At 30.4% G+C, this 13697-nt stretch overlaps 1 protein-coding gene across 4 annotated transcripts; it reads right to left on the bottom strand.

Annotated features, from left to right (window-relative positions):
- Nucleotides 1-4022: 4022 nt before the first annotated feature.
- On the bottom strand, nt 4023-12998 carry LOC122628490 (beta-TrCP). Of its 4 annotated transcripts, none has more exons than XM_043810894.1 (9): nt 12866-12998; nt 7528-7762; nt 7251-7437; nt 6663-7119; nt 6196-6569; nt 5982-6060; nt 5723-5909; nt 5585-5632; nt 4023-5343 (listed from the first exon to the last, which is right to left on the bottom strand). In XM_043810894.1, the coding sequence occupies exons 1-8, from the start codon at nt 12908-12910 to the stop codon at nt 5622-5624; spliced, it is 1575 nt and encodes a 524-aa protein (XP_043666829.1). In that variant the 5' UTR covers nt 12911-12998; the 3' UTR covers nt 4023-5343; nt 5585-5621. The 4 variants fall into 4 exon arrangements, with proteins under 4 accessions (XP_043666829.1, XP_043666907.1, XP_043667073.1 ...); XM_043810972.1 differs by having other exon boundaries at nt 12789-12928; XM_043811138.1 differs by lacking the exon at nt 12866-12998 and adding an exon at nt 12793-12814.
- Nucleotides 12999-13697: the final 699 nt, after the last annotated feature.

Here is a 13697-nt window from a genome sequence, read left to right as displayed (position 1 = left end):
GTACAAAGCAAAACTGAACTAGTAACTGTCAAAGTCGGTCGAAGATCCGATTTTGTTGTCGTCTCTCGAAGCCAAATATTCCCACTTCACAATTCAATTCTAAAATAAAATAATTTGCATGGAATATTGAAATAATGAGTGATATAATAATATTGCTGCATTAACTCTTCGTTATTACTTGCCGGCAACGCATCCTGTAGGCACTGCGGTATGTACTTGTTGGAATAAAAAGCAAAACTGAATTAGTAACTGTCAAAGTCGGTCAAAGGTCCGATTTTGTTGTCGTCTCTCGAAACCAAATATTCCCACTTCACAATTCAATTCTAAAATAAAATAATTTGCATGCAAGATTGAAATAATGAGTGATATAATAGTATTCCTGCATTAACTCTTCGTTATTACTTGTCGGCAACGCGTCCTGTAAGCACTGCGGTGTGTACTCGTTGGTATAAAAAGCAAAACTGAATTAGTAACTGTCAAAGTCGGTCAAAGGTCCGATTTTGTTGTTGTCTCTCGAAGCCAAATATCCTCATTTCACAATTCAATTCTAAAACAATATAATTTGCATGGAATATTGAAATAATGAATGATATAATAATATTGCTGCATTAACTCTTCGTTATTACTTGTCAGCAACGCGTCCTGTAGACACTGCGGTGTACTCGTCGGAATAGAAAGCAAAACTGAACTAGTACCTGTCAGTGTTGACCAAAGGTTTGATTTTGTTTATATTATACGTAGCCAGTATCCTAAAGTAAGAAATGTTAGCAGAAGAATCAATAATAAAGATTTCTTTTGTATTAATAGTGACGTAGATATCTGTTTCGCACTTCAAATTTTAACTCTATTTAAATATTCATCTATTATATATTTAATGCGTTTCATGCTAAAAAATGTTTAAATGAATATGCTATTGTATAAAGATTAATTATACACCATGAACGTTTCAAATTATTGAAATAATTCTTTAAATGATCCAAACTATTATTTATTAGAACTTACCTATTAAGGAGACTGCTTCGATGTTTATTTTTCGCCATGCATAAAAAAACTGCTTTAATTTAGTCAATCAGTAAAAAGTTCTTTTTCGTTGATATTAGAAGAAAGAAGTGACTGCAATTTCCAAACTTAATTCTATTGAAATATTAAATTTAATTTATTTACGTTTAGAACGTGTTATGAGCCATGTAAGTTTTAAGCCTATATAATATTATTTAAATATTAATATTATTATTATTATAAATTGTTTAATGAAATAATCTGTTTTATTAATTATTCCCACCCGAATTCGCGATTTCTTTATATGAAAAGATCATATTTTATTTATTTTATATTAATGCAGTCTAACGATCTTTATAATGTTGCTAAGAGTGTTCTATTGTTTAAATATTAGTTTATTATAATTTATGTACCTCGTATATTGTTTAAATGTTAGTAAAATATTCTGATTTATTAATTATTCTTTCCCGAATTCGTGATTTATGTTTACGGAAAGATTAAATTGAATTTATTTGATAGTGATAATATTTTACGATCTTTCTAATATTGTTCATGTTTAAATATTTATAAGATTATCAAAGATATAAATTATTAAAACTTGCCTGTACCGAAAGTAACTGTCGATGCTTCTTCGTCAGAATGTCGAAGGAAATTAAACCGATAATTATCAAAGTCAGCGAAAAATTTGTTTTTGTTAATATTAAATCGCAATTTCAAAATCTAATTCTATTGGAATATTAAATTTAATTATTTTGCGTGAAAGTCGGTTTATATAGACAAACAAGGAAGCCAGCGGCTACTTCATGGAAAGAATAGCATACACACATATAAACAAACAAACATACATACATACATACATATACACACACATGCATGCACGCGCGCACACACACACACACATCAATAAATTATCAATTTTTATTCGTAAATAAATAATTTTCCATTATATTGTAAAACATACCTGTTTCCACAAGATTCTGAAGTAGCAAACGTAAGCCTCGTATTAATCAGATTGGGGCCTTAATAAAATGAATTTGTATCATACTTTTTAGGCAACTCTGATTGTTGCAAACAATATTATGAATATCCAAATATATAAAAACTTTAGTAATAACGTACAGATCAATATGATTGATATAGCCTAAAAAAAATATGTTTTTTATTTTAAAGATATCCCTTATTTCTTTTTTTATGCCTTATCAACGAATAGCTATCTCATAATTATCTTGATCCTTACATAAAACAGCATCAGCAAGGTAAATATTTTCTTATATATCAACGAGTATAGCTATTCCATTCACAATCAACATTTATTGTACATACACATAAATCTTGGCAAAAAGATGAAACACAAATGGTAATAGTTTAAAAAAAATCGACAAGAGAGGAACTGTACCGTGCAGCATGTTGACTAGTTCTAATTTAAAACAATCCATTTTGCACAGTATTTGTAGCAGTGCTTGTAGAGTTTACACAATTGTATAAATTTCTTGCTTTTTTTTTTTCATGATTTTTTAAGCATGGATATATTACAAATAATACAGATCAATCTGTATTAAATGTTATAGCGACATGCTACATTTCAATTATTTTTTCAGAAAATGTGTATAGCCATATTTCAAATATGATTATTACAAACATCATATGTAAATATTATAATTTTGTTACTTTAAAAGTATAGTTGTTCATTTGCATCTTGTTATGCACATATAAGATTATCTCATCAATAATAATAATTCAAGCTATATGTAATTTATTGTTATTTCTTTTTAAGAAGAAAAGTTCATTTTAAACATTTTTATTAAATATTTAATTTTTTTTTATCTTTTCAGGTATTCTTCCATCTTTCAGGCTTCTTTAATTTTGTAGGATATTTTAATATTTATTAAATATTTCATAAATTTGTTATTATTTATATACCTCTGATATGTTTTAATACTTGTCTTTTCCAAAGGGATGACAATAATGGAAATTACTTCTTATTAAAATTGCCTCATCCAGTTGTGTAGGTATTATATTTTGAATATAGCTTTTGCACAGCCTTCATTTCATTTTCACTTAATTAAACCTGCATACATGAAATTTCATGTTAATATTAATAGTAAGCATCACAATGTTTTTTCTTATAGATATTTCAACATCTTTACCTCCATTGCCTATAAATATGTAAGTTATGACCAAGCCATATTACTAAGTGCAATGATTTTAAAGAGTAAAAAAAAATGTAATGCCTTAATTACTACTACAATGCCTTATATATTGTCTAAGAAACATTTGGCTCTATATGAAGTATCCTTAATAATATTGCTTAATAAGTTTTATCTGAAAACAATTTATTAAAGAACTTTATATTCTTATTTAATAATAATGACTTTATTCATTGAATGGTTTAAGACCCCAATCTAAGTAAAAGATACACTTGTACCACTTAGCAGGAAAATGTAGTTTATGGTTTCTCATAAAATCTACATATGTGCATTCATAGACAGCATAACTGTAATATAATTGGGTATGTGCACACGAAGAATATGTTAATAATTTATAAGAATTTTGTTCTATAATATCTCTACAATTTACATTTCACAAAAATTTTGAATGCATTAAATACTTATAAAAGTATAATTTTACACTGTTACCCCCGTATATACATATCCCCGTATATACTTACGGTTATATATAGAAAGTTTCTCATATTATCATTCCTAGCTTTAACATCACAATTTTTTGTACCCAATTTGGCTACATGCTGTTACGTTTGCACGATAATAGCTATTATTCGCGAAAATATCGTATGTATCCGTTCAATATTTGTCATTAATACTTGATGAGTGTGTGTGTGCTGCGCGGGCGTGCGCGTCTATATATGTATGTATGTATACGTATATGTATATGTGTATAGTATGTATATATGTATATATGTATGTATATATGTATGTATGTGTATATATATATGTATGTATGTATGTATATATACATATATATTATATATATATGTACACATATACACACACACACTGGAAATATACGATGCAAAATCCAAATCATGTATTGAGTTAATATCAGAAATTACATACGTATAATAAGCTTCGGTTCTTTTTTTGGAACATTATAAAAATTACAACAGGATAAAAATATCTCATCTCTGCTGTGTGGTATTACATACTAAAATACATTATTACATTTTATGACAACCTGGAAAACAAATAATTTTCTTTTTATGGCTTAATAAGATCATATGTAAATGTCTATACGCAATATTGTATTTCTATTGATCATTATAACAAAAATCATCTATTCGACGTTGGACATAAACATAAAATTTCATTCAAGAGCGATACTGCTTTAGAGAAATTTTTAAATTGATAAAATAACCTCAATATTTAATCCGAAGAAATATCATTAGTACACATTAAACACACAACATAAAAATTATGCTCTATCCGAGATCAGTAATCAAGTTACAATAACTTTTTATAGCAACTACATTGTTTCAGAGATACTACATTGCCTGCATGAATATTTACATCTCTCTGTGTATATATCGAACATAATATTTTAAATGCAAATAACATTTTGCCATGTGGCAACGCGGAAATAGTTGACTTTTACCCATTTTTATGTAAAATGAATATTGCAAAATAATAGTATCTACAAAAAAAAGAAAAAAAAAAAAAGAAAAAAATAATCTCTCTATACATTTAGTTCTTGATGTTATATCAATGCTACTTAACATGATATAGCGATCCACCTTAGCTACCTTTGAAAGTGATGAAACATGATAATTGTCATAATTGTTTTATGAAGTTGCATTTTCACATTCACACAAAATAAGTATCCCGATCAGACAACAGTTTACAATTTCCTTAGCATAAATTAATTATATAAAAAAATCATTAATTTACTATAATACATCTAATATCTTATTAAGTGTATCCAGCCTCCCTAAAACATTTTCATTTTGTTGCGTGTTTCAAGTCTTTTTCATAGTAGTAAAATGGTCAACTTCTATCGTATCATAGAGCGTAGAAGAAATCCAGATATGGCCATAGCAGACGGCAAATCCATGGGATGTATTTATATGGTTTTAATATACTGTTCATTACTAAACGCAGTGTGTGTGCCTCAAGCGCATATAAATTAATTAATATTTTTATATAAGTCAGTACATATCTCCTATCTCAAGGGAATTTCTTTCGAGTTTCACTGCAAATAACAAACCAAAGTCCATGATCAAGAGTTTTAGGATGTCTGTGTCTGTTTAGGCGCTGTTCACACTGGACACTTGTTCTTCATGTTTTGTGTACACTATCGTGAACACATTCAATTCACTCACTAACCACTTGTCTGAAACAAAATCAGTCCTATTATTTTATAAATTTCTTTAATAAATTATATTATGAAATACGTGTAAAATTATCAAAAGAAATTTATTGTTAAAATCTATGGAGTTATTATATTATTATATTTCCTCTCTAAATGTTACAAATAAGGTAGATAGACGATAAGTCAAAAATATCAATTTCTAAATGAATGTATATATCACTATAAAATCTATTATAATGTGATCAATTAAACGAACACTTACAATTATATCACAATAAAGGAATCTTCCTGTTGATGAGTCACTCGAATGCTGCAAAAAAAGAAAAAGAAAAGATGTTAATGTTTACAAATAAAAATATATTTACATTTGCATATAAAAATCGAATTTAATTATACATACGAGAAGGAGATCTGGTACCAGATTGGTTGGCAGCTAAAGCATTAATTGGTGCTGCTGGACCGCTAGATACAGATCCATTTGATGGATTAAAATTAAGGAAGTCCCAAATTAGTATCGTATCATCGTGTGATGATGATACTATTTGGAATTCGTCAAATTGAAGACGAAATACACGTCCGGTATGTTCCTACATTCGTACAAAAATATATAAGACGAATTTGATTATATCAGGATAATAAAATTTTTATAAAGATCTTACCACTAATGTACGCAGACATAAAGTATTTGCAAGTGCACGCGGATCTAATGCAGCTACCAAATCCCATACTTTAATTTTTCTACAACATAAACGAAACAAACATAATGTGAGCATCATGAGTGGTCAATAATCTTTTCTGTTATTATGTATTAAATTTATAGAAAAAATGTTAATATCTACCATTATTGCAGAGATAATACAAATATATACATACCCATCATATGCTCCACTAACAATATGTTTACTGTCAAATCGTATACATCTGACCAATTCTTCATGACCTTCTAAAACACGTAAACATGCTCCACATTCAATGTCCCACAATCTAATAGTGTTGTCACTGCTGCCACTCACGACTAAGCGATCCCTATATTGCAAACACGCTATACCCCGTTTATGTCCATTTAACGTTCGTACAAACTCGCAGGTGGATGTATTCCATACTTTAATAGTCCTATCACCACTAGCAGAAACGATATATTTTTCATCAAAATCAACTACATTCACTGCTGCTCTATGACCCACAAGTACTCTTCTCAATGCAATTTCCTTCTGTGATGTCATGTCCCAAACTGCTATCGAACGATCCTATACGATAATAAATATTCTTATAATATTAACTGTATCTAATTAAAAATATATATTTTAAAATATATTAAGATAAACAACATTCGTACTAACCTTCGAGCAAGTGACCATCATACCATTATTAAATCTGAGATGTAATACTGCTTCGCAATGATGTATCAACGTACTAACCATCTCACCTGTTGTCGCATCCCACACTCTTACTGTACTATCCGAAGAGCCTGATATTATAGCTTTGTCATCATATTGTAAACATAGGACAGAACCTGTGTGACCAGTCAACACCTTAATGCATTGTAATGTATTTCTGTCCCAAATTTTAATTGTATTATCTCTTAATCCAGAGACTATTTTTTGGTCATCATATTGTAGACAATAAACACCCTTTGAATTTTCACTTCTGCAGTTTATTCTTTGAAGGTTAAATCTACCCATTCTCCAATTATTATCTATACTATCAATATCTTTAACAATCTTGGGATAAAGATTTCTGTAAAAGTTATGATTCGGATGACTCTCTCCTGGTCGAGGTTTAAACAGATATTGTATCCTATGCAAAAAGAAAGGAAAGTATATGTTAATATCATAATTGTTTAAAAACAATAAACTATCAACATGCATACTCTACTTCTTTGGAAAGTGGCTGATAAATTTCATATTTCTTAATAAGGAAATATTCACCATCCTCTCCTTTCTGCTAGGCCCCTCCAAACTGAATCCGTCCTGACTTTACGTTCAATTAATTTCTTCCAAAGCATTCCTTCGCTGATAACTCTATACCATTCTTTGCAAACTAATTCTGCAGCTGTCAATGATTCGGCGTCCAAATATGAAAGAATACTCTCTGCCACGTGATCTAATCCTTTTTCTAATTAAAATTGTTCAATTATTTCATAAAGATCGCAACAACTATATATTAATATTAAATACAACAGCTCAATAAATAAAATATACATACTTGGTAAAAGAGAAATAAAATCTCTTTGAAGCATTGGCTTCAGATATGCATTGATGTGTCCATGTTGATAATGACACATACGTGCTAATAATTGTTCAACAAAGTGAACTTGTTCTGGTTCACTCCACTTCTCAAATAATTTCATACAAATTTCTCTTTCTTGACCATACTGTGGTGATACACCCATAGAAGGTTCTTTCTTACGAGTGGGATCATAGAGAATCGTCATTGGAAACTGTAACCACAAATATACATAAAGAATAAAAATTAACAAAGTAACTCAAAATAAATATTCAAAATTGACAATTAAATAATATTTTTCTGAACACAAACTTATTTTCGATTCGTTGAGAGTCATAATTATTACATTGTCATACATATTTATACAAGAGGCCAAGTTAATGCATATACGTTATAAAATCGCGGATTGATTTGTAAAACATATTTATTAAAGGTGATTTTAATAAAAATGTTGATTTTATAGTCATATCGTCTGTTTTAAATTTGATTACGCGTCCTCACATTGCCATTTCACGTTTACCTTGACAACCGTCTTTTACCTTCCATATTATCATTCACGCGTATTGATGAAAGATTCAAATGATACGTACATATGCACATAAATATAAATCGTAAAAATCGTGAAAGAAAAATATCGTCGATCATCTAATAATAAAGTAAACGAACAAATAAAGTACAATGAACGAAAAATGCAAATATATTGATCACAAGTCGGTGAGATAATATTACGCGAATAAATAATTATTATAGCAGAGTTCCCGATAACATGAATATCTTAAATAGATGAGAGAACAACTTCGACGTTCGCGTTAATCATATTAATTCTATTTATTTCCCCAGACGTAATATTCGAGTAACGGTCAAACAATGAATAACAATAAAAAGGCACAAATTCTCTTAGCCATTGTATAAAATTCATATTTATATAACATCATAAAAATAAAATCTATCTTTTTTTATTGCATAAGAATATTGAGAAGAAATGAAATAAAGGCTAAGTTACACAAAGAATAGCTCGTGCAGTACGGCACACTGAGAAACTCGACCGTTTCATCCATACTTTCACCGCACATAACGCGCACACACATACATAAAATCTTTTGTGCTTACGGGAACATATAACACCGTTTCATATTTACTTAGGACATAAATATGACATATTTCCTTTTCTTTCTTTACGATAAGTAGAATTGACTTTCGTCAACTTTCATTATCTATAAGTCTAAATCTTATCTCTTTAGTTGATACAGATTTCAATATATCAGTAATGTAGGAATCATTAATGTATATTTTTAATCAATATGTATTTGCATGAAAATATTAATTATTAGCACAATCATAATAAAATTGTTGCACAAAGTATAGAAAAGAAAGTATTCGAAATAATTTAATGAGGAATAATTATCGTGTCTTTGATACTAAATTATTGATAAATAATGTTAAAAAGGAAAGGAAAACGAAAAAAATATAACAGGTAAGAAATATAAGAATCTTTCTCCTTAAATAATATAAGTATCGATTTGGAATCACGTTAGGTCAGCAGGTCGTATGTATGAAAGTGCACGAGGGATCGTCGACCTTTTAAAAATCATACTACCTTCCCGCGCCTTGTACGTTTACTTTACGTATAACCTGATTAGTGCATTACGAAAAATAATCATCATATATAATAAGATTAATACTTTGTAATTCCAAATTTATCTTTACTTTTGAATTGTTTAAGAAAACACAATGAATTTTTAACGACAAAAAAATTATCTCTAAATTTTCAAATGAATACACATAAGTACTTCTGAATATTTTTATTTAACCCTTTTCTTACTAAAAGTTACTATAGTTAACTAGATAAAATTCTCCATGAATTAAGAACTCTAAGTGAATGTAGTATATATCTTGATATCTTCATGGCAATCAACCGTTCGTTATATTGACATATATTCATTTATGATTCGTTCTATATTAATTTAATATAGCTTGTATAAAAAATCAATAATTTGCATAATATGATGACAAAGTTATACTTTGCGCAATTCCACCCTAAGAAAAAGGCTAATAAAATCAAGCGAATTTTCAATAACGACACTTAACAATTTACAGTTGCAGTACAAATAATTAAATGTCAGGATTGCATTAATATATTATAAATACTGATCAAATAATCACATATTAGTATATTAAAAATACTAACTCAATAAATAGTAACCTTACAAAATAATATTGATTTACCTTTATTTTCAAATACTTGTTTAACAAAACCAATCTGAATCTTAAGTTTTCAACGACGGAACAATGATCGATAGATCTTTATTATTCATATACCTATACACCTATGTACCATATATCTACATATATCAAACGAATTCGAACGAATAAAATTCAAGAAAAAATATTTGCTTTATTTCCTCAATTATATCGTTTATGTTGATCGTTTCTAAGCTGCTGCTGTCGGGCGGTCTATGTCTACTATAGCAATAAAGAAGAAGGTCTAGCCACAGACAAACGTAGAGCTCTCAATTGCCTGAAAATGCTACAAGTGCTCCCGACCTAACGGTACTGCGAACTCGTGTCGAATCTACGCGTTCCTCGGCTCTTTTGTCTTCGCGCGCACCTTTGCAAGAATTCTGAAGCACCGCCTCACAAAACAATATATGTATATAATAGGCATGACACATACATAGATACGTATATACACACGCTACGTCCTACTTAGGAACCACATGCGCGATTATTTCCTTTATTGCTTGCCCGTTATATTTCGGATGGGTCAGTTATGCAATCTAAACAACAAAATACTATGAGAATACACTATAATTAGAATATCACTAGTTTCTAATCAATACTTGACCGATTTTTTATGAATAATAGTTGAATTTTATTGTATTGTCTCAACGATAACCATATTTTGTGTAGGAAAGAACAGATAATTGGGAATTAGAATTCATACGATTAATTGAGGAAATTATAGCATAATTGGGTAAATCGAGTCAATTACGAAATAATCTACGACTAAAATCATTTTTTGGAAGAGACTGCGATTTATTGCGTTTATGTATTTTGATTTGATTTCTAACATTTTTGACCAGAATAATATTTCATCAAATAAGATAAATTATAACAAAGTTTTAAATGTACTGCCTTAAGCTTTTGTGAATTTACGAAAAGTAAAATAATAATAATAATAATAATTCTAGTTAATCAAGATAACGAAATAACGTATCATTTTTTCAGATGTATATATGATACTTTAGATTAACGCACTGATTCTTTTTTCTTTTATGAATTATGACGAAATCACTACGTTTATTTCGTTGTATAAAATAAAGCTTTTCAAAACGTGAAATATTCTCCATCTGTAATTTTACTCATCGTAACGAGAAATTTACATTTACGTGATGTGAAAAAAGTATCGTTTTTGAAAAATGAAATGTCATCCTTTTATAATTTTATTCATTACCAAGCAAAAGTTACATTTTAAATTACGAAATGTGTTTCGAATTTCATCGGATTTCATTGATGTATAAACAATATAAAGAAATGTCAAAAGTATAACCTTTAATGGTTTCGATTATCGGATATATTCGAAGGTAGTTCGTTTATAAAGCGGATGTAAAAAAAAAAGAAATAATAATAAAAGAAAAATAGCAACGAAGAAAAAGGCATTGAAAAGTTATGATATTAAATATTATATGGGAAAATGTGACGAAGGAGAAATAATGACACAGAGGAAGCTGAAACATTGATTATATAGTGTATAAGTTATTCGCAGATTCTAGAAATCACTGTGTAAGATAAAGACGGGAAGAGATAGAGGAAAGAAAGAAAGAAAGAGAGAGAAAGAAAGGGCAAGAAAGAATTATCTCAATTATTACGAATTATTCATTTACGCGGCAAAATTTCAAGTCATCAAAGTTACTTTTTTTTTTCCAAATATTTAAGACAGCTTCTATTTGGTTTACTGATTTACAAAGCGTATCTATGAAAACAAAATTTAAAGTTTAATCATACAAATAATAAAAATGAACAAAACCATTGAAATAGAGATTTGTTCGAATTTTATATTGATTTAATTGCACGATTCGTGTATTCCCGCCAAGATGCACGTACAGAAGCACGAATTAATTTACTATTGCAACGATTATGCAACGTGACGAAATAAAATATAACTGAGAAGTATAAACCGGTTTCAAGAAAAAATCCAACGTTTAAAAAGTAGAATATTTGGATTATTTTGTTTTCCTTAAATCTAATTGAATGTAATAAAAGAAGCTTCGCTAATACAAAATATTTTAAATAAATAATTTAAGAATGGATCATTTCTCTGTTAATGAACATTTTGTATTTTACTTATTTTTTCAACACATGTTTTTATTCATAATGATAAACATGATAAGAAAATATCGAATTAAGCCGTATCGTAGGTCTTACTAGAAAAATATGAAAATAAAGCATGATTCATAGTGATCGATAAGGATAAATGACAAATATTAGACAATAGTTTTCTCTATTTCAGAATTGTAACAATAATAAATAGAATATACAATGCAAGAGAAACAAAGTTATATAAAATAGACCAATGGGATGAAGTTTAACGAAGAGAAAGAGAGAGAGAGAGAGAGAGAGAGAGAAAGAGAGAGAGATAGAGACAGACAGACAGATAGAGAGAGAAAGAGAGAGACAGACAGACAGAGAGAGAGAGAGAGAGAGAAAGAGAGAGAGAAAGAGAGAGAGAAAGAGAGAGATTATTGATCGTATCAGTCCATAAAAAATATTCTAACGTTGACATAATACCATAATAATCTATATCGATAAACGATCAAATGTTCTTTTCCCAACTTTTGATAAATGTAGCTTGATCAATCACGTGACTCGTCTTAGATATACATATGCGTACTAAATAACCCTTGTGAATGATATACACTGAACATTTCTCAAAATTCCCGTATAAAAGTTAAGAGTGGAATAGGAAAATAAACTTTAAGCGTCGTTTAACCTCATTTTCACTCTCGTAGTTATGGATTTATCGAAGCTCGATGTTTTCGAATAATTCCAGGTGTTATATGAGAAAGCACGTGCAACAAACACGAGCTCGCAGTTCGCAAACGAAAAACCACGATATCTTTCTTCCTGCCTTCATTTTTTGTTCTCACGTTCTTACACATACTCGTCATTCGTTCAACTTATCTCTCTCTTTCTCGTCGTCCGCACACATACATACATAGGGTGTGTATATATATACTAACGCACTCAGCTCCTTTCGTCACAAGGAAACATAAGATGGCGGTGGGTTTCGGGTGAAAAATAGTGATACACTGCGCACCTGAAGATTTGTATTTTCGTCGTCGATGATCTTATCCGTTTCCATGTTGAGATCACGTTTTACACGCACCACGCACCGGTCGCACCTCCGTAAACGACGTCGTCCCGAATTTAAAAAGGGATCGATCCGAGAAAAGCACGCGGAAGCGGCTACAAGAGAATGAACGTCGAACGAACGAACGAACGAACGAACGAACGAATGAACGAACGAACGAATGAACGAACGAACGACGAACGAACGAACGGGCGAGCGAGCAAGCAGAAATGATCGAAAGGAAACTCAAGCGAGACGAATCGAGCGATTCGACACTGCTGTCTCCGGCGCTGGCGTTGTCGTTGTCGTTGCCGCTACCTTTGCTTCAACACGATCAACGACGACGTTCGCGTTCCTTCGCCATATACAGCTAACTCAAGACAACATTTTAGTAATAACCGAGGAAAAATATCACCGTGTAGTAAGATATATACATAAGGGTCTACGCGTCACGACAAGCTTTAAAGAAGCACCCCGTGTACGATGATATTCCGAGTTGATACGACGATACATATAAAGGGGGGGAAAAAAGAGAAACGCCACGGGAGTCGCCGTCGTCGCGTAGGCAGGGCGAACGGCCGCACGATACGATTCGACGCTAGTCGACTTCACCCCCACCCCTCACTCTATACTAACGCCTTTATAAGAGTAACTCCCTCCTTTCTCTATCTTTCTTTTACCGAAGTTTAAGATCGCGCGTACGTATTTAAGCAGATCAGACGTATGCGAATGGCTGACGTTATCGAAGTGCACAGCACCAGAAGATGCCGAGTAGTAAGGTGGGAACAGCGAATCGAAA

Source organism: Vespula pensylvanica, chromosome 1 (genome assembly GCF_014466175.1).
Source record: "Vespula pensylvanica isolate Volc-1 chromosome 1, ASM1446617v1, whole genome shotgun sequence".
Lineage (NCBI taxonomy): Eukaryota > Metazoa > Arthropoda > Insecta > Hymenoptera > Vespidae > Vespula > Vespula pensylvanica.
Note: the sequence above shows the minus strand (reverse complement) of the source record. Positions and strands in the feature narration are given on the sequence as shown.